Source organism: Triturus cristatus, chromosome 5_1, assembly GCF_964204655.1.
Source record: "Triturus cristatus chromosome 5_1, aTriCri1.1, whole genome shotgun sequence".
NCBI lineage: Eukaryota > Metazoa > Chordata > Amphibia > Caudata > Salamandridae > Triturus > Triturus cristatus.
The window spans coordinates 919,403,237-919,425,316 of record NC_140587.1 but is presented as its reverse complement, the minus strand read 5'-3'; the positions used below and the strand labels follow the sequence as shown (position 1 = coordinate 919,425,316).

At 44.6% G+C, this 22,080-nt stretch overlaps 1 protein-coding gene across 2 annotated transcripts in view; it reads right to left on the bottom strand.

The window, feature by feature from the left end:
- Positions 1-22,080, bottom strand: part of RPRD1A (regulation of nuclear pre-mRNA domain containing 1A) — a 309,821-nt gene that overhangs the window by 124,824 nt on the left and 162,917 nt on the right. The window contains exon 7 of one of the 2 annotated variants that reach the window (XM_085605954.1): positions 9,577-11,211. The exons of the other annotated variant lie outside the window; for it this stretch is intronic. Within the exon in view, the coding sequence (XP_085462080.1) occupies positions 11,185-11,211 (27 nt within the window). The 3' untranslated portion in view covers positions 9,577-11,184. Of the gene's footprint in view, positions 1-9,576; positions 11,212-22,080 lie in introns of those variants that run through there. 2 annotated transcript variants of the gene reach the window in all.

Genomic DNA, 22,080 nt, shown 5'->3' with positions numbered 1-22,080 from the left:
GGCCATAGGATCCTCGGATCCCTCCCATTCGCCCCCGTCATCCGATTCCTGGTATGCAGGAGGAAAGATCGGAGCCGGACGATAGACATAATGTGTCTCTAACGGCGCCGTACGCAGCGTCCATAGACGCCGTAACGGCGCCGGGCCCGGAGCGGGGCTGAACTGGGGCTCGACGCCGAGCGGAGCCGGCGTCGGAGGTGGTACCGGTGTCGACGCCGGCGGAGGAGGCGTGACGAGGTCGACCGGCGTCGGCGGGGACTCGGGAACGGGTCCCTCGGGCACTTGCGGCGTCGAGGCCGGAGCCGTCAACGGCGCCGGGGCCGGAGCCGCCGGCAGGCAAGGTTGCCCAGTCAGGTCCGCGAGGCCCGAAGGCGCGCCAGCGGGCGTCGACGGCGGAGCCAGGTTCCTCATGGCCGAGAGGAAGGCACTGACTTCCGCCGGCGTCGCGTCAGTCCCAGGGACCGGCGGGTATGGGGACTTGCGCGGCGCCTGCGGCGCCGCTGGAGCCGCAGGGGTGGAACCACCCTGACCCTCGGCCGAGTCGCGCGAGGGGAGTCCGAAGAGCGGTGTCGCTTCTTGAAGTGCTTCGACTTACCCGAAGACTTGGAGCCAGACGATCGATGATGGCGTCGGCTGCGGCTCCGCGACCGATCCTTGGACCTCCTCCTGGACCGAGATAGAGAGGGGCGCGGAGCCGAGTGGCGAAGCTCGAGAAGCTTACGGGACCGCTCCCGTCTAGCCTTCGAGGTCAGGGCCTTGCAGTCCGAACACGACTCCGCGTCGTGGTCGAGGCCCAAACAGTAAAGGCACCGGCGGCGATGGTCCGTAACCGACATCAAGCGGTTGCAGTCAGCACAGGCTTTAAAACCAGGCATCCTACCGGCACCGGAGTCGAGACAAGATCAAAAAGGATCAAAAAACTTAGTCAAAAAAGACTAAAAGGGGTAGCTCTCCCGGATCTGCGCTTACTGGCGCGGAAAAAAGAAGAACTGACGTCAGCGTGCGAGGGCGGCGTCTAAGTACTCCGACGACGTCATTCCGGCGCACGACGCCGACGACGGACTCGGAGCCGCAGACGACGCATAGCGCCGCGCAAGGGGTATTGCTGACGAAAAATCTTCCGGATCCAGTCTGACGCCTGGGGATATTCTAAGGTGAGGAATCTAACGAACGTGTTTCTTTCAGATAAGCTATCTCAGGCCTGCCACTGCGGTGTCTACGTGCAGTTTTAAACTGCCATGTCAACCTGCCAGTCCCTAACCTTCCCTTTTATTACATGTCAGTCACCCCTAAGGTTGGTCCAAGGTACCCCTGTGGGTAGGGTGCAGTGTTAGTGAAAGGTAGGACCATGCCCTGGTGTGTGTGTGGCATGTCCTGATAGTGAAAAACTGCCAATTTAGTTTTTCACTAGTTCAAGGCTATCTGTTGACATAGGATAGAATGGGGGTTTGCTTATAACACTTTATAAGCAGAACTACCCCTGGGAACAAGGTAGGAAAATAAAGTTTAGTATGCCTGAACTCAGAACGTTAAAAAGCATCTTTTAGTGAGGGTGATTTTTACATTCTGTGTTTGAAAATGCCACTTTTAGAAAGCAGGTATTTTCTTGCTTAGCCACCCAATATGCCTCTGCTAGGATGTGTATTGATTGTCTGGCTTTGGAGTGACAGGAGTTGGGGATGTGCAGTGGCTCCAGAGAGTCTGGATGAGCCAGGGCTGGGCTGAACAGACCTGGGCTGCATTTAGAGTAGGGGGAGGAGATTTCCTTGCACCTGAATGGGCCTGGTCTGCCTTTCACAATGCTGTCTCCACCTCCTGCCAGGAAGCTGCACCAGGGAGGACAGAACTGGTTTTGACTGGGCACAGGGATTCTCTGCCACCAGAGAAAAAGGATTTAGCTGTACAAGTATTGGGGCCCAGAGTCCAGAACTTTAGATCAACCCTGGAATTCAAGATTACCCTTTGCCAAGGAGAAGAGTTGGAGGGACAGAGGAGAAGTGCTGCTCCTTTGCTGTGTGCGGCTAGCCTGCAGTTGCGGTTTCTGCCAAGGAAAGGAGAATTACTTTGCTGTGTGCTGTATCCTCTGCTTGAAGGAGATCTCCAAGGGCCTGTGTGTGCTGGCCTCCTCTTCTGAAGCGTCAGGGACACAAAGACTTCACCCCCAGCACCCCTGAACTCTGCTGCTCTGAGTTCTGACATGCCAAGAGGAGCCTGTGCCAGTTTTGGATCTCTGGAGGTAGTTGCTGCTGTTTGGGAGCTAGAAGAAGAAAACTGAAGAACTGCAAAAATCGACGCAGCGCTCTTCTTGCGGCTGTTTTTCAACGCATCTCCATGGAACGAGAAGAATTTCCACGCATCGCCGTTCCACTGCGAAAACCAACAGCGCCTGTCGAGCTGCAAGACTCGATGCATCGAGGGATCGCGGCTGAAGAAAACAGGCAGTGCCGCTCGACGACGCCGCATTGATCACCGGCACATCCCAGATTTATATGTATCGCACCTGGCAAGTTTTCCCGACGTACCACCTGCGGACCGGAACAGTCACGAAGAATCAACAAATCACTCCCCATACAGACCGGATCCGACACAATCATTCCTCTGTGTGCAGTGGGACTGTTGCATCGCCTCCCCATGGTCTCAGGAGTTGACGCATCTCTTGGTTTCCGACTCTGCAACTGTTTGGCCTGGTGAATTTTGACGCATCTCCAGGTACTTTGTGTAAAAAAGTCACACATCCATAGCTTCCTATGGTTTAAGTTCTAGAAACCATCTGAAAGCCATACTTATAACTGTGTATGTTGCATTTTTGTCGTTTTGTTCTTGTGAAGTTTAGGTAAAGATATTTTATTTTTCTAAACTGGTGTGGTGTCCTTTTGTGGCGTTTTCACTGCGTTACTGTGTGTGTTGGTACACATACTTTACACATTGCCTTTGGGATAAGCCTGCCTGGCCCTGCCAAGCTACCAAGGGGGAGAGCAGGGGTTATCTAAAGTGTGTATCCCCCTTACTGGACTAGAAACAAGGATCCCTATTTGGACAAAGGTACCTACCTCTGCCAACTAGAGACCCCCATTTTTAACAATGTTGAGCCAAACTCTAGCCAAAAAGAAAATATCCTCTGAACCCCGCCCTCAGACCACCACATATAAGAAGTGTTTATGTAAAGTAATAAGACCATACAATGGGATGGTGGAAGAGCTGCTTCTGAATCTATTAGATACCAATGCTGCAGAACTATTGCTACATTACAAGTAACATTGTGGCCATCCAGCTAAGGAATTTGATTTGGCTGTGGTTCAGTTAAAAAAAAGAAGTATCATGAGTTTTGCTAGAAGAGTATTAACTTTCCAATGTGGTAGCAGCTCTGTTACTGGCAGCATGCACATAAAAGACAAGCATAAAGTAATTAAATTGTAGCAGAGACAATATTTTGTACTTCTATTTGTTTTCTGTACTTGGAGAAGCAAGACAGATGAATTCAGGTGGACGTAAAAGTCAGTCAAGCTTTAATCCAGCCTAATAAGTCAGTGTAACTTTCTGTAGCTAGATTAAATGTAAAATGTTTTCTGATTTAGAGCAGGACTGTTGATGTGAATACGGTCCTGGATGCAATAGTTTGGAATGCCTAATTAGCAAAATATCCTGTGCTCAGAGAGCAACATTGTCAGCAAGCATTTCACCAGATCTTGCTGAAAGACCTTGTCTTGACTATGTCTGAAAAAGATAAATTTATCTGGAACTTGAAAAGTTTATTATGTCCGTGTAATGCATTTTGCAACTTAGTGATGTCCAGCTCCCAATCCTGGCCTGAATAACAATGCCGAGGTGGTCTGCCAAGTCACTAATATCCCCAGCAGTTGTTCCATCTCAATGGAAATGTGATATCCAATTACTCATTACCACAGCAGTTACCATTTCATCGCAAGTGGCTATGGTTTTGTGCCTCTTTTTGGAGGTGGAGGTCATGCAGTCAATCTGAACTTCGGACTGTAGAATTTTCCAGCAGGGGCCTGAAGCATGAGAAATTACTCTCAATTTCAAAACATTTATGTGAAAATGCCTACTGTATTGTGGTCAGGTTCTAAGTTCTTACAAGAGCGCATCAGGAGGCCACTGTGGTGAGCACAGGAAGAAAAAATGAAAGTTCTGTTGACGTTTTCTACACACATCCACCAAGCTGGAGCATGGATTTTATTCATACCACATCCTCAGTTGGCTAAGTTCGACTCTAGTGGAAGCAGAATTATGGGCAGATGACGATGAGGGAGACGCAGCAGGACATAGGTCTAGGAGTGCCTTGTATAGTCTGCCCAAGCACCGCTTCAGTCTGGCAGAATTGTATTGGTGCCTTTTCTGCGAACATATACTTTTGAAGGAGTTATGACAAACTCATTAAAAAATGTAAATCTGGTGAGGTAGTTGTGAATGTTTCCAAAGAGCGAAATGAAAAAAATGTATCCAGTGAGGCAGCAGTTGTCTCTCAACCCTCTTTAAGTTCATGCCTTGCTTCCATAGGGATGCAGTCAGTCAATAAAAATTGTGGACACCAATTCTAGGGTGAATGGGTGCACCCAGAATATATTTTGCGGACTGTTCCAGCAGAACCTGTGTGTGCATAAACGACACTGCTATAGACACAGGCTTCGGATTGTCAATGGAAGCTATATTTTTTTCTCGGCAAGACACTAGACAATAACCTTGTTTATTTGTTGCGGATAAAGAATGGCCTCCATAAGTTTGTCTTGGAAAAAATACCTCAAGGTTTTCCTTTATCATACTTGCCTGCTTTGAGCCACTGATCCAATGACAAATCTGGCTAACTCTGATCGACCAGACATGCCAGGGCAGTTTTGAGTAAACTATTGCTTCTCAATCCTGCCCATTTATTGAGAGAAGGCAAGACGTTTCTTGAAAAGGACCACATTCTCCTATAAATGATCTAATAAGGGGGATGGTCAGATTGGCTTTCTGACTTTTTCGGTCATTATAAGAGGCACTGCTATCCTTTTACAGAGATTGGTCGTAAACTTCTGAATGCCCTTTCGAGTGGAACTTCACAAACACAGTCTGGTCTGAATTTAATGGATGTGCCTCAGGAGATTCTTCTTCGGGAAGGATACTTTTGACCTCTATTGCATTTATGAGTACCACAATCTAGTTTGTATTCCTCGGAACAGACACCCTAACTTGATACAACAGAAGTAGGAAAGACTATTGGTTCCAGAGTCAAGCCTTTTCAGAGGTTGTTGAAATTGAGAAATACAGTATCTTGCGCTATATGTTGCAGCTGGACAGTCTGTAGACCATTGCATTACAGGCAGATGCCTTGCAAAATGCTACTCGAGGTGAGCATGCTGATAAGTCTAGCTCAAGTTTTCCCTCAGTCATCAGGGGAGAAATGGACATCCCACTGACACTTTCATTAGGTTGGGGATCAAAAATTACAATCTGCATAAAGTTATGCAACATTTGCACTGGCAGCTCCGCTGATATCTTGATGGAAGACAACTGGATAAGTGGTACGGCTCAGAGCAAACTCTGAGCAATCTACAATAAATCACTAAGGTTGGCAACATTGTAGGTAAGGTTTTACAGTAAAATTTCTTTGTCGTTCTACATTTTGTCATCAAACTGGGAATGCCAGATGCCACCGACAGGAAAGTGGTGTTCCTCACCAAAAAGCTTACTTTTCCTTGCTGTCCTTGGGAACGCTAGAGTAGTCATCGATGGGTCTTAGGACTGACAAAGGTCATCAACACTGTTCATCTGGAAACTATATTGTCCAATTACTTTGTGTGTGAAAGAGAATAAAAACAAAACAAAAAAAGCTCCTAAGTATTACCCCACACACGGTGTGAAGCTCAAAGTCTGAGGCATGCTAGCCTCTGGTGAGAGTGCAGTCAAGGCCAATCCGCCTTTCCCACTGAGGCTCAGTTAAATAAGATGGACAGTTTACTCTTAGACAATAGTACTTCACTGTATTACACTCATTTACCAGGATATCGGAGTGAACAGATCAAGGAATAGGCTATATAATTCAAGGTACTGTTGAAACATGGTTTGTTGGAAGAGCAGGCCAGAGGCATCAGTAAAGTATTCAGCTAGACAATGTAGACCTCAGTATTAAGTTTCTCACTGAAGGCTACAGTAAACCCTTTCAGCTTATAGCACTCAGGCCCAGCTGATATACTGACCAATCTGGTGCAATCAGTCAAGTAATTTGTTGTTGCAAGTCTAAATATGAAATAAGTGAAGCACATTATAAATTGAGGCAATCTGCAGCAGGGAAGCCTATGCATGTTTTCTTGAGGGTTTGGCTGGAGTTGTAGAGCGTTTATATACAGAAGGGCTAGGTAGGATAGTGGGGCTCATCTTCATACGGACTCTCAGGTTAAAAAAAATGGGTTCTTTACCAAAATAGAGTCGTTCTCTACCACTATGTCCGTTAGGATGACATTGCAGTCTGGGCTGTGCAATGTTGTGTCTCTGACCACATGTTGAGAAGGGAAGTACTGAATAATCTGTGACAGTGCAAGAGGCAGTCGAGTTGATTACAATTACAGCTTTTTCATTTTCAATGCAACCAAAGACCAGTAACAGACTTCTCCTGAAACATATACAATACTTGTTTTTTTTGTAAATGTTGCAAAAGTATTTATTATGAAATCGCTCCACTTCAAGCCTAAAATACATTTAGTTTAACGTTTTTCCTATGGCACCAACCCCTTCACCTCTGACACTTTAGTTATTTCTACTAGATAGGCAGAAGGGAGATCTGAGAAGATGCCAAGGTACTATGAAGAGGGAAATAATTCAGTTGGTTGGGGTGCACACAACTGGTTAGAACGATGGGATTTAAAAAAAAAAAAATACCCAGAAACATGGGTAAGGGTGGAGAGTGAATCTACAGCGTACTGGGATTGTGGAGAATGTTATGCAGAGCAAGGCATGCTAGCAGAAGTGGGGGGAAGAAAAATGTAAACAAATGCTCAACATAGTAATCATTTTAAACAAATTTGTTTTTTTAGAATTTACAATTAACTTCCCAAAACGTATTCTGTTTAGGTGAAAATAAAAGATGGATGGCAGCTCATGGATGTATAACTGTTTGCTAGGGAAATCAGGGATGCAGGTGAGTGTCTGAAGACCTTTAAGGGTACAAGAGGGGTGGTCATAAATGAAAGACTGAGGCAGGTGTTCTTGTGGATGTGCTTTGAAAGGCTTGGAGTGCTCTTAATCTGTTGAAAGCTGTACAAATATTCCTTTAAATGTATTTTTGCAGATCTCAGATTAAAAAAGAAAACTGAACTTTATGATTCATCAAGGATAATCAAATATATTGAGGGGGAGGATATAGACAAATGGCTGGTATCTTATGAGGGCGCTCTCAGGATGAGATGGGTGGGTGTCCGCATTGGGGATCCCAAATAATCAAATTTGGCAAAGAACAAAGATCAATAGTAAGAAGGCAAGTTAGCAATTGAAGAATTTCATTGGCGTAACGAAACTTGAGGGAGCCCTGCTGCAAAGTGCATGGAGGGGGGGGGCCCCATGCTGTGTACGCAGTCAGGAGCTCTCAGCTGCCACCTGTGCACAGTGCCGGGGGGTCTGCCCCCCCCCCTACTCTGCAGGGGCTGCTGCTACACCACTGAGTAACTCCCCTAATACCAATGATAAAAAAAAACTTCCTTATGGGATGTGTCATGCAGGGTTTATTCTGGGTACCAGCATAATGTATTATGGCAAGATTCCATCAGGAGACCTTTCTGCCAACCTACTAAGTCTGAAAGACTTTAAGTTAATAAATCAAGGGGACGGATAGAAGGTTAGTGTTTCTTTACTGGGACGAGAATGGAGGAGGGATGAAGGGAAGCATCTGAGGGTAGGGGCAGAATGCGGTCTTTTGTCATAGTGAAAAAAAGTAAACATCTGCAGGTCAGAAAAAGAAGTATTTGCAAGAGAAGCTCTAGAAATTCTAGTTGTCAAAGTAAAAGCATTCTGAAATTTCCCAACTGCAAACAGTATAACGACATCAAAGACCATCTTGCATACCCAACAAGAAGAAAGTCAACACATCAAATTGGCTTCATGGACAAAGATAATTGGCGGTCTACCCTTGCAGGAAGAGCAACTTTTACAACTCAATGTCAGGACAAGTATGGTGTAATATGTCCACTTAGTCAGCTCTATGGTTTGGGATCACTCTACGCATTTCAGGCTCTGGATTCTCTGCTCAATAATTCAGATTTCCCAAGCTAAATAATAAACGAATGAGTGGTACTACTTTTGGACATGCAAAACAAAGTATTAGTGTTATCTATATAGATCAGACGTATCTTCCCATGAATGACTGAAAGGAAGGCAATTTGTGATGGGAACAAATTCTGTCAGACATGTTTTATGGTAGAACAAATAATCGCTTGATTAGAGATAAAGATCTCTCAGGCGCTCCACAGTGCGAGCACCACTTCAAATTGTGAGCAGTCTGTGGTATAAGTGACTAACAGATCTGGTAGAACACAACTGTTTAAGACCGGAATTATTTTCACACAATCACCAAAGACTGAACATGAGGGCGGGCTGTTCTGAGGATCCTTAGTCTTTTGGTTTCTAGAAGATGGGCAGACGCCCAAAGGAGCAACACGGAAAACAGAAGACAAATGATGGTGCAGAGGCGGCCTTTCTGAAAAAAGGCACTAATGCAGAGGGAGAGTTGCCTTCGGGTTTTCCTAACAAATGGGTCAAGGATGAAGGCTAGGAATTACAGACTGGCTCTGCAAAGGCGGTTAAGTCACTAACAAGTTGAAGACTTATTATTTATGGATGTTTAAATGCTATGAGTGGCAAAAGGGCCTGAAATCACTAAGTTATTAAACTGGAGTAAATTTAAATCTTTCTACATTTTGAATCGGTCATGAGAAATGATTTGCCCTTGGTACACTTTTTGGCACTGAATTTAGTACAAAGGGACAACACTACTGGTATGAAGTGTTCTCCGGCACAAGGGAACTGCCTACGATTAGGCTGGATTGCTATGTGAAAATATCCACCCTAAAGATTTAAGGTGACATTCCATTTCCTTTGGTACATGGATTAGTCCATGGGACCATTTTAAATGAGGGGATTTCTAGAAGAAGTCTAATTAAAGTGCAGCTCTCTGGGTCCTTCTGTGGATGGAAAGGAAAAAGTGAGAATAAGCCAGGACCAACCTCTTAAAAACCAGTTGCAACAATCGTGCCAAACTGCAGTCGTTCATAGGTTTTGATGGCAAGAACTGCAGCATTTTTTTTGCAATGTGAAATTGAAGGGAACTGAAATAAACTTTGGTAGGGGAAATATGTAATTAGGATCTAGATTTGTAGACAACGGAAAGATCAGTATATGTATATATTTTAAATAACCTGAATCACAGAAAATAATGCCAACTTAGCACAACTGTTCCACCCCAAAAACATATCCAGCATGTACTTTGTTAACTTATTATGCTCTTTTCAAAGACCACTTAAAAAAAAATCAACCAATCCACGAGAAGCATTTTGGTGCACCTGAGGGCTAGATTCACGCTATACAATTACGGTCAATAAAATAAAGTATATTTTATAATGCAAAATATGTGTCAACATTTGGTGAGATTTGGAGGTAACACTATTGAGATTTCTTGATGTTGTATTGGAAAGTGTGTAAACATGAAAAGTATATGGGTTACATTTTTGCAAATGGCATGTTAAAATAAATCAGTGTACTTCAAGAAAACCACTAAAGACCCAGAAACAAAAGCCTCGGTCAACAAGTCAGGTGGGAAACACTTGTGGCTCTTTTAAAGTTTTGGAATATGTTGTTCAACTAAGTGTACAAAACTGGTTTGCATTTGCCAAGTCATAAACATGCAAACTGTTTGTCTTTACCAATACAAAATCCCCATACACAATATGTGAAATGGGCATGGCCATTGGAACTGCTAATTACAATGCCCACATTTTGAAACCTTGTAACTAAAAGAAAGGTATCAATGCTTTGAGACAGCTCAGGCGATCACATGCATTCAACTGTGACGCGCTGCCCCATGGCAGGTAGTACCAATTACAAAAAGTGAAGCAGGCCACAGTGGACCACATTCCCATTGTCTGCAGTTATAGGTACCATTGTGGAAACGAGCAGCAATCCCACAGGACGGATGCCAGTTATCTAACCATATGCCGCTACCGATGACAATGCAACCCCTGTCATTGTGAAGAGGCAGCAAATTCCAAAGGACTATAATATTGGAACTCAGTCCATTCCTCACAATACATTTTATTCCTTGATCCTCATTAGTAACAATTATGTCAAGAGGTGTCAAAGTTCATCAGCTCAAAAGCCCAACATGTGTAATGCAGATTTAGCTGGATTCCCCTTTCTCAAGACTAAGCAAATGTACAGAAAAGTAAACAAGTAGTCCAGTTGGCCCTCTTATAAGGCATGAGACTGGTACAGCTTAATAAGGACTGGTGAACTATTGTCCCCATTTACTGATTGAGCTCAATGTCGTTAAGAAAACTTCCTGATGATGCAATCATTTTAAAATGAATTAAAAAATAACTGATGATAATGAAGATCAGGAAATAAACTTCATTGTAAAGGACAGGCAGATTTATGTAAAAGTATACGCTCATATCACGATTACTTGACATATCTTGGGGGTGTAAGAGTGCCAGTTTGAGAGCACCTACTGCACCAAGCATGTTTCTGCGCTGAAATGGTCCCAATACTTTTATAATATTTACTATTTTTACAAGTGAAGTTGTATACAAAATTAAAATCACTGATCATTACATGTCAAAAAAATATATTTACTCAAGTGTAGGGCAAAGAAATCAACTGTTCGATATGACCTGTGATGTAAGACTAATTGTTCATCTATTCTTCAATTCCAGCTTTCAACAGACAAGTTAAGTGCAGAAACAATTGTAATTACATGGCTACATTACATATAATGAGGGATTCAAGTCTTGTTTGGAAGACTTTGTGTTGATATAGAAAGGCGAACATGGCTGAAAACTGAAGAAACCAGTCGAAGAGGTTGACACTGTGAAAGAAGAAAAAAGTTAAAAGACCCATTTTTATACAAAGAAGACCAAGAATGTTTTTGGAGTTGATGTTTATTCCTTTTTAGCAGGCGGATTGGACTAATGGAAGGCAGCATCATTAGCAGAGCATGTTCTCGTTCTCCTCCTGAAAAAAAGCTCAATAGATGTTAAAGACATTTTTTTCAGTAGATATTCAGTATGCAAAACTACTTACCCAGATAAAACTGATTTTGAAGAGGAAACTAAAATCAGGACAACCTTCATCTCTGAAGAGCGGATTTTAATTTTTGAGCTAGTTTACATCCATGCTTTCACACCTCAAATTTGATCTAACAGTATTCGTATTTTGGCAGTACAATTATGATAGTTTGAGCATTAAGGGGGGGGGGGGTCTGATTTTCTTTTACCATGCTTTAAAAACAATCCGCACATGACACGCAATTTGTTTCCAGACTATTTATAATTATAAAAAAAATAAAAAAAGCGAAAACATTCTCACTTCTGCATAGGTCGGACAGCTTCTTATTTGGTTTAGTTTGTGTATATCTGGAATTAGCTGTAGGAACCAAAGTGAGTGCTAGAAAAATATACAGTTTGGGTCAGCTCACGTTTCTCAAAATGGATCTTGTTGAAAAGGAATGGGGGCAAGATGTAGATAAAGAAAAGAAAATGGCGCAAAATACCTTCATCAGTCAATCTGCAAGGCATATCGCAATTATATCTGTATATTCACTTTACTTGGTTCCTACCCCATAAGCTCCAAAATCTAGTTTACTCAGCTTAAATTGTGTGGTAAACAACCACTGAGTTTGGCTGTGCTCATGCTTTTCATTACGTAATAACATTTAAATTTGCCACAAAAAAGTCAGGGGCAGTACCAAGAAAAGCAATTTGTGTGCGTTTCCAAAAACTCAATATCCCTTCTGCCATGTAAAATTATAGGGTCGTTTTGGGAATAAAAATTCTACAATGGTGTACCCAAACACCTACCTAAACAATCGCATAAAAGTTCAAAACCAATAAGGAATTACTTTCTCCCTTACACTCACCAACGTAAAGCAATATCATAAATGTGTCCTTATCACCAAGGCACCCTCACTTAGATCACAGCAAAGGGAATAGCTAAACCTGCAACCACGACACACGCATTTTAATTTAATTAGTCCCGAAGGGCCGTACACCTAAGGGAATCATTGCAACAACATGCAATGTTTCAAGAAAAAAGGATTCCCTAACCATAACGCACGAGAAACAACAAACTGTACTAAAATATGCTCATGTCCACATGTGGCCCATCAAAAATTGAGCAATCTAAAAGCAAATGCAAGACATCCTACATTACTACACCACTCCCAGTAAAAATGGTACAGAAAATGTGGGTACTGTAGGGAAGGAGACGCTTAGCCATATCAATGAGCAATTGAGGGGCATTCCTCCTCTCTAGCATACTGCAGGTTCTCTTTACTTTTCTTTTTTATACACTTCTCTTAAAAAAAAAACGGAACTCACAGAACACAGAATCCCATATTTCCACGCTTCTCAGAGTAAATACCAAACCCAACACACGATACCAATGCCATTTGGTTTTGAGAACATGTTTTGTATCCGCATTCAAGAACTTAAAAAAACACAGACTTGCTTATTGTTACTAGTCTAGAGAGATCTAGGCTGACAGCAAACTTTCTAAAAGGTTAATAGCAACACATAAAAGCACCTTCCCCAAATTATCATAAAATTTGCAAAGCACAGTGCTATAAGGAATATGCTACTTACCAGTATGCATCTGTTCTTGGCATGTAGAGCTGCAGAGTCACACACTGAGGATAAGATCGCCATCTGGTGTTGGGCTCGGATGATTGCAGGTTGTTGTTGTCTTCGGAAGAAGCCTTTGGTCACGAGGTTGGTGACTCCTCCCCTGGACAACAGTGCGCATGGGCATCCACTCCATCGCCAGATTGTTTTTCGCCATGATGGGAAAAGATGGAGTGTATAGAAATGAAAGAAAGGATGTCCATGTGTAATGTCTAAGTAAGACGGATGCTGGAACAGATACAGGTCCCGGGGAGGCGGGCGGGCGTGTGTGACTCTGCAGCTCTACATGCCAAGAACAGATGCATACTGGTAAGTAGCATATTCCGTTCGAGGCATATGAGCTGCAGATCACACACTGAGGATAGATTATACAGCAGTGCTTCCCCTTAGCGGTGGTCGCCTGTATCCGTTGCAGCAGCTTGAAATAAAGTTTTTAGGACAGCCTGGCCCACGGAGGCCTGTTGTTTGGCCTGCACATCAACACAATAGTGTTTAGTGAAGGTATGCGTGGTAGACCACGTGGCTGCCTTGCAAATGTCTTCTAAGGGAATGTTACCTAAGAAGGCCATAGAAGCCCCTATTTTACGGGTGGAGTGCGCCCTTGGGGAACTGTAAGTGTACGTTTAGCCTTGAGGTAGCATATTTGGATGCATTTAACTATCCACCGGGCTATACCTGATTTGGAGATTGGGTTGCCTTTATGTGGTGGTGCGAAAGCAACAAAGAGTTGTTTTGTCTTTCGAAAGGGTTTTGTCCTGTCGATGTAATAAAGCAAGGCTCTTTTGACATCTAAGGTATGTAGGGCCCTTTCAGCTACGGAGTCTGGGTTTGGGAAAAAGACCGGTAGCTCTACTGATTGGTTAAGGTGGAAAGGGGAAATCACTTTTGGAAGAAATTTAGGGTTTGTCCTAAGAACCACTTTGTTACGGTGTAGTTGTAAGAAAGGTTCCTCTAGTGTAAGGGCTTGTATTTCACTTACTCTGCGTAGGGAAGTGATTGCGATAAGGAAAGCTACCTTCCATGTTAGGAATTGTAATTCACATTTGTGCATAGGTTCAAATGGGGGACCCATGAGTCTTGTTAGAACCACATTGAGATTCCACACTGGTGCAGGTGGCAATCTTGGGGGAAGGATTCTTTTGAGACCTTCCATAAACGCTTTGATGGCTGGTACCTTAAAAAGGGACAGGTGTTGCCTATTTTGCAAGTAGGCTGCCAAGGCTGCTAGGTGTAAACGTATAGAGGAATACGCTAGATTGCATCTTTGCAAGTGTAGTAGATAGCAAATGATGTTTTGGATGGAAGCGTCCAATGGATGTATGTCATTATTAGCGCAGTAGATGGCAAATCGTTTCCATTTAGCGGCATAACACGCTCTAGTAGTAGGGCGTCTGGCTTCCTTTATGATATTCATACAGTCTGGAGGGAGATTGAGGTAACCGAACTCTAAGACCTCAGGAGCCAGATCGCTAGGTTCAGTGTTTGAGGATCTGGGTGTCTGATTTCTCCATGGTTCTGGGTTAATAGATCCGGGGAGAGGCGTAGTCTTTGATGTGGAACTAAGGATAGTTCTAGAAGCGTGGTGAACCACGGTTGACGTGCCCAAGTGGGAGCCACTAGTATTAGTGTTAGTGACTGTTGTTTCAGTTTGCGTACCACAAATGGAACTAGTGGGAGAGGCGGAAAGGCGTACGCAAATCTGCCTGACCAGTTCATCCATAGGGCATTGCCCTTGGACTGTGGGTGTGGAAATCTGGCGGCGAAGGTTGGGCATTTTGTGTTTTCGGGAGTGGCGAACAGGTCTATGTCTGGTTGTCCCCACTTTTGGAAGAAGGGGAGTAGAACCTTGGGGTGTAGTTCCCATTCGTGGATCTGCTGTGTGTGGCGACTTAGGAGGTCGGCCACTTGATTGTGGATCCCTGGGAGATGTTCTGCTAACAGATAGATGTTTTGGGGAATTGCCCATCTCCAGATTTGCTGTGCCAGTTGGGACAGTTGGGGAGAGTGTGTCCCTCCCTGTTTCTGTATATAATACATTGTCGTCATGTTGTCTGTGCGTATGAGGACAGTTTTGTTCTTTAGGTGAACTTGAAAGGATTTTAGTGCTAGGAACACTGCTAAGAGTTCCAGGTGGTTGATGTGGAGCAGTTTTTGTTGACTGGTCCATCTGCCCTGAGTGGTATGGTGAAGGAGGTGGGCTCCCCACCCCGTGAGAGATGCGTCGGTAGTTAGCACAACTTGTGGAAGAGGCTCTAAGAACGGTCGCCCTTTGGACAGGTTGATGGTGTTCCACCATTTCAGTGAGCGAAGTGAGCGACTGTCCACCAACACCAGATCGGTAAGTTGTCCGTGAGCTTGGTTCCACTGTTGTGCTAAACATTCCTGTAAGGGACGCATTTGAAGTTGTGCGTGTGGGACTATGGAGATGCATGACGCCATCATGCCTAGGAGCTGCATGAACACTCTTGCTGGAAGAGATGGATGAGTTTGAAACTGAGAGATGAGATTTTGTATACTGGCTATCCTGGCAGTGCTGGGATAAGCAATGGCCTTGGATGTATCTATGGTTGCTCCTAGATACTGATGTAAGTGGGAAGGTTGTAGGTGGGATTTGGGGTAGTTGATAGTAAATCCCAAATCGTGGAGAGTTTGAATCGTGCGATGAGTGTGGAGAACGCATTTTTGGTATGTATTGGCTTTTATGAGCCAATCGTCCAGATAGGGGAAGACATGGATCTGTTGTCTTCTGAGGTGCGCTGCCACGACTGCTAAGCACTTGGTGAACACTCTGGGTGCTGTTGTTACTCCGAATGGGAGAACTGTAAATTGATAGTGTTGCCCATCTACCACAAATCGTAGATATTTTCTGTGAGCGGGATGCATAGGGATGTGAAAGTATGCGTCCTTGAGGTCTAATGTGGCAAGGAAGTCTCCCTGTTGTAGGAGTGGGAGGACTTGTTGGAGAGTGGTCATATGAAAATGATCCGAATGTATATACTGGTTTAGTAGTCTGAGGTCCAGTATGGGCCTTAGTGTTTTGTCCTTTTTGGGAATGAGGAAGTATAGAGAATATACCCCTTTTCCCTGATGTTGAAGGGGGACTGGTTCTATCGCATGTTTTTGTAACAGGGATTGAACTTCTTGTTTGAGGAGAGAGAGATGATGTGAGGACATTGGGCGTTGTTTGGGTGGTATGTTTGGGGGGGGATTGTATGAGTTCGAGGCAGTAGCCAGACTGGATAATTTGTCTTACCCATCTGTCTGTGGTGATGGAAGTCCAGACAGGTAGGAATTGTTGGAGTCGCCCCCCGACCGGAGTGGAATGGTCTGGGGGGAGTGGTGGCAAGTCACTGTTTGGTGGCTGGGGAGGTGCGGGTGTTGTTGTTATTGCCCCGCCCTCGGCCTTTGTTATTGTTTCCCCTATAACCTCCCCGGAAATAACCTCTGTTAGGGGATGTTTGTCCAGAATTTTTAAAGGTGGACGTGGTCTCAGTTGATGTGTTTTTGGAGCCTCCTCTATAAAAGGAGCGACGAAAGGAACCCCGGTTTTGAGGAGACTGCAGTGCTCCCATAGACTTGGCAGTTTCATTATCCTTCTTCATTTTTTCTAATGCAGTATCCACTGCAGGGCCAAATAACTGCTCTTGGTTGAAAGGTTGAGCCAGAATTGCGGTTTGAACCTCCGGTTTAAAACCGGAAATACGGAGCCAGGCATGTCGTCTGAGTAAGACGCTAGTATTGACCGCCCTAGAAGCAGTGTCTGCCGCATCTAAGGCGCATTTAATGGAGGCATTAGATATTAATTTGCCTTCTTGAATGAGGTCAGTGGCCTGGGACTTAAAGGGTTCAGGCAGATGTTGCATAAGGTCCTCAAGTTGGTCATAATGTGCCCTGTCATACCGAGCTAACAGGGCCTGGGTATTGGCAATACGCCAGTGGTTCGCCGCCTGTGCGGCGACTCGTTTGCCTGAGGCCTCTAAAAGCTTAGACTCCTTGTCTGGGGGGGGCGTTTCTCCAGTTGTCTGTGAGTTAACGCGCTTCCTGGCATTTGATACGACCAAGGAGTCTAAAGGGAGCTGGGCTTTAATGTATGCAGGGTCCTGCGGGGCTGGTCGGTACTTTTTTTCGATGCGGGGGTTGAGAACCCTCGCTCGAACAGGGTCTTTAAAGACGTCAGTGGCATGCTTTATAACCCCTTTAATCATGGGAAGTATATGAACAGTTTTTTGTGACTGCTCAAAGGTATCGAGGAGAAAATCCTCCTCAAGGGGGTCCGTGTGCATAGTGACACCATGGAACGTTGCTGCCCTATTTATTAGTTGGCCAAACCCTAGGTGGTCATCAGGAGGGGAGGGCTTGGAGGGGTAGGTAGTGGGGTCAGGCATGTCAGGCATTGGATAAGACCAGTCATCTACCGGTGCGGTGTCTGGAAAAGTAAACGGGTCGGTTGGATCAACAGGATCATTAAATAAATCAGGGTCCGCCCCTCCCCCTAAGTCATCATTATCATCCTGTGGAGGAGGTGAATGATAGGGAGGTGGTAAAGGTAAAGGTAAAGGAGAAACAGGAGGAGGAGGGGGGGGACGGGTTAGAAGGTAAAACAGGAGAAGAAGGACGAAGTGGTGAAGTGGCACAGTCCTTTTTCCGTATGGGAGCTGGGGGAGGTGTAGTGTCCAGCTTCCGTTTTTTTATATGGGATGGCAGTCACATGTCCAGTGTTAGGATTGATGTAGATCCGCTTTTGAGTAGGATCTGGTCGAAAAAGTTCATCTGGCTCCGAAGGTGGTGGCGGCGACGCCCGCTTCGGGTCTTTATGAGCTGTTTTTGGTGTGGACGTAGTTTTCGGTGCCGATGATGTTTTCGGTGCCGAAGGATGTTTCAGTTCCAATGGATTTTTCGGAGCCGATGGAGTTTTCGGTGCCGATGTATGTTTCGGTGCCGATGTATGTTTCGGTGCCGAGGGACTTTTAGGCATCGATGTCGAAGAACGTTTCGGCGCCGGTGGAGACTTCGGTGCCGAGGAACGTTTCAGTGCCGAAGGAGATTTCGGTCTCGAAGCCTGTTTCGGTGCCGACAGTGGGTTTTTCGGTGCCGAGGGTGTTAAAGGCACAATCACATGAGGTTTGCTCGAGCCCGAGCCACCTACAGGCTTAGATGTCTTCGGAGCCGGGCCCGAGGGCGGGGCTTCTGAAGAGGATTTCCGGTCGCGACTGGGCCCAGCCGGCGGAGTCTTGACCACTGTCTTTTTGGATGGGGCAGGGGCAGGGGGGGTGGTACTCACACGCTGCCCTGGAGTGATGAGGTCATCGGAATCGTCGGCCTCGGACACGATCTCGAGATCTTCGGTGTCGTCTTCGGGAACATCTTGAGCAAAGATGTCCTCCGGTTCTGGAGCTGGTTTGGCCATAATATGGCGTCGAGCTCTTCGGTCCCGGAGGGTCTTCTTCGAACGGAAAGCGGCACAAGCTGGACAGGTGGACTCGTTGTGTTCCGGCGACAGGCAGAGGTTACAAACCTCGTGGTGGTCACTGTGGGGGAACTTCGCTCCACACTGGGGGCATTTTTTGAAGGGTGTCCTGTTCATCAGCCGCTTCCGGAACCGGTCCGAGTTGATTTCGAAGTCGATGGAATGAAGATTAAGGAGTTAAATTGATTGCTAGAAGTTTTCTGCTGGAGCGGAAAAAAGTTCATCCGAACCCAATGGCGGAAAAAAACAATCTGACGATGGAGTGGATGCCCATGCGCACTGTTGTCCAGGGGAGGAGTCACCAACCTCGTGACCAAAGGCTTCTTCCGAAGACAACAACAACCTGCAATCATCCGAGCCCAACACCAGATGGCGATCTTATCCTCAGTGTGTGATCTGCAGCTCATATGCCTCGAACAGTTATTATAGTGTTAACGTGGTCTTTTTTTTTTATTTCATGTTTTCAATGAGCATTTTGTAGTACATGGTCAACAACAGATTGCATCCAATGGAGGAAAAAAATCGCTTGTTACAGGTTATGGCCAGTGCAAACCTCCCAAGTTAGTCCTGCCTTCATTTCGTTATAATGCTTGCCTACACAAGATTAAAACCGCTGAAGAGGTTAGGGCAAGGTCTTCTAGGTTTTAATGAAGTAGGAAAAAACACACTTATCAAACCAGTGTATCTCACCAGAAAGCAAACAATTAAGGACAGCACGGGTGTGTTTATGATCACAAAACAACAAAGAAACACAAAGGAAAATGCCGACCAGTCAGAGGCTAGTGGAGAAGGTGAATGCTGAGCAATGCATCATCATTTCTGATGTCTTCAGCTGCCTCCACCTGAACAAACAAAGATCACAGAGTAGCATCTGCATTTTTTCCTTTTTGACATTGGCGTGACCGACACGAGAAAACAATTGCACCTTGTGATTTTGACAGCAGACCGCTTCTTTTATCACGTGCATAAAGTGATGTAAAAACAAAAAACAAGGATATATATCCTCTTACAATTCTATAACTTGACATATTATATATGTGACCTGCATCTAACCCTCATCAAGTCCTAACAGTAGATAAATTCCTCATGGGAGCTAATCATCCCATCCTGGATTGCCGATCTAGTCTACTGATTACAATTAGGTCATGTTGTGCGACAAGAGTCCTTTTTGCCATGTGGCAGTATTACAGGATCCCTGGCCCAAGAAATCATTGGTGGAAGAAAAATCAGGGACTTGCACAATTGTGTAACTTTGGAAGAAAAAAAAATTAAATGGAGTTTGTGCAAAGATTGTGGGAGTCATGCAGAGTTTCAGGTGGGGTGTCCTCTGGAACACAGCATTTCTTTGCCCTTTTCCTTCATGCATCACAGTCCCAGCGGGTGATGCTGAATGAAGAAAAAGGAGGTAGAAGTCCTGGAGGCACCGACGTAAAGCCGACAAATAGTGAATCCAACCTTTACTGGGGAAATTACTGGTTAAGCACCCCGACCATGTAATCTGAAGCATGCCCAACATTATTTCGGCCATCTCGGTGGATGTTTGAACAATGCTACAGGGGTGGATGAGAGCTGCCCTTAGGCATGAGAACGTTCAGCCTGGAGGACGGGTGTTTGTACCGTGTGCCTCCCTCAAGCTTACAAGCTATTGCAGGGAACACTTTTGGCTGTATGAGGACTTGGAGCAATCATAGGGGCAGGGAGCATCCAGCTCTTTGCCATCAAACCATGATGATGTGGTTTCCTCACTCAAATCCCCTAGAGGGGTTATTAGGCTATTTCCTGCTAGTACTCAATGAGTAACATGGGTCTAACAGTGTACAGCTTGACCACTAAACAAACAGCAGGGGGGATGACAGCACCTAGTGAGAGGAGGCAGAAGGTGCACTGTGGAGGTTAGTGACAGCAAAATATACAAAGCACAAACCGGAATGCTTCTTTTTATGTAGCGGAACTCTGAGGCCATACTGACCTTTTAGATACTCAGTGTAGCCATGGGCTGGTTTAGGTAGGTTAGGAACATGCTGGGGCAAATTAGTCTTTCACATCTCTGGGACTGCCCAAAAGTATTACGCTCGACAGTGCCTTAGATGTAAAATTAGTGCGTAAGCTGTGGTCCGAAGAACGGCACTTGTTGAATACCCATGATGGAAGCCTGACCAAGCATTCTTATTATGTAAATGTATGCCTAAATTCAAGCCATTTTTAGTCTGCTGTCACCCCAGTTTTAGGTGCACCTTAAATTCGGGATGGATATCTCGCCACTGAACATTTTTACTTCCAAATGGAGTAATTCTTCTTCCCAATCACCCGGTTGTTCAATCTGCATAATATATATTTTATCTGCATCTAATCTTCACCAAGTCCTAACAGTAGATACTTATCTCCTGCTCGCTAATCATCCCATCCTGTATTGCCGAATTAGTCTACCTATTACAAAAAGGTCACATTGTGCAACACAAGTCTTGTTTGCCATGGGACAGTAGGACCGGACCCCTGGCACAAGAAATCATTGTTACTAAAGACGATAATTTTTTTAATTCTTTTGTCCATTATACAATGCCCCAATATGAAAAGGTCTGTTACCCCTCTCAGGCAAATCGAAAATTGAAACCAGCTATGGAGACATTGAAGACTACCACACAAAGTGAAGTAGTGGCTGTTGTAGCTCGTTACTTTTTTTTACTGCATGGCTCATTAGGCAGAGGACAATTGGCGTGTGATGTCCATAAATGTTTTAAATGTATCTACATTTATTATAGCATTTATTTTCCTCATTATGGGTTGCACCCGAAATAAACGGAATTTATAAAAAATACACATCATGCTGAGCACAGTTTGACTAAAGGAACATATCAAAAAAGAAAAACAAATATGATTTAAGAAATGTTTATCAAAGTATCAATGGGTCTCCCCTACTCTTCATGGTCTTGGTATCCACGTGGATGCTCAATGGGAAGTAGGAACAGGGCTGTCAGAATCCAATGTCCAAGACTCTAGTGTCTACTCCAGTTCTATTTCAGATGCATTAAAGAGCTCCAGCCATCAACCATATTGTGAAATGAAGCTGCTCTTTTTTGGACAATCCAAGTCACTCCATAACCTTGAGTGTGTCCAAGAGTCAGAAATGGATGTGAGAAGTGGTGTAAATTAAGGAAGCATGGCTGTAAGAGGTCACTGGGAAAAATCCATTGCAGCTCATTAGTGCCGCACAGCCTTCTGGCAAGGTCGTAGACAGGTGTGGGAGGAGGCCAGCTTTACCATCACTAAGCAGCACTACAGAAAAAACTTGTACATTCACTGGGCCCATGCATATGAACATTCATGCCTCCACTAAAGAAGCAAATCAACAGGATGTGAAGGGAATGAGAGAAGCTGAAGGCGGTGCTAGGAAGGCACTCTGCTGCACAGTGCTGTCTGTCCCCAACCTCCAGGAGGCAGTCTGCAGTGGAAATATGCCAAACAGATACATTTTTAACTTCAAGTCTTTTTAATATCTTCCACTATAGGTGGTTGCTAGACTCCATATTAAAGATTCGTTCGAAATGTGGTGAGCCAACAGCAGAAAATGCATTTTAACTTAATTTGTGAGACATGGGCCATTGTGTACAGTATTTGGGTTCCCTGAATTAGTTCACATGCAAGACATGCAATCATGGGTGTATGTGGGCTTTAAAGTTAAGTGAAGTTTTTTTAAGTTTACAAATTCATTACAGAAATCCATTATATTCCCCACAA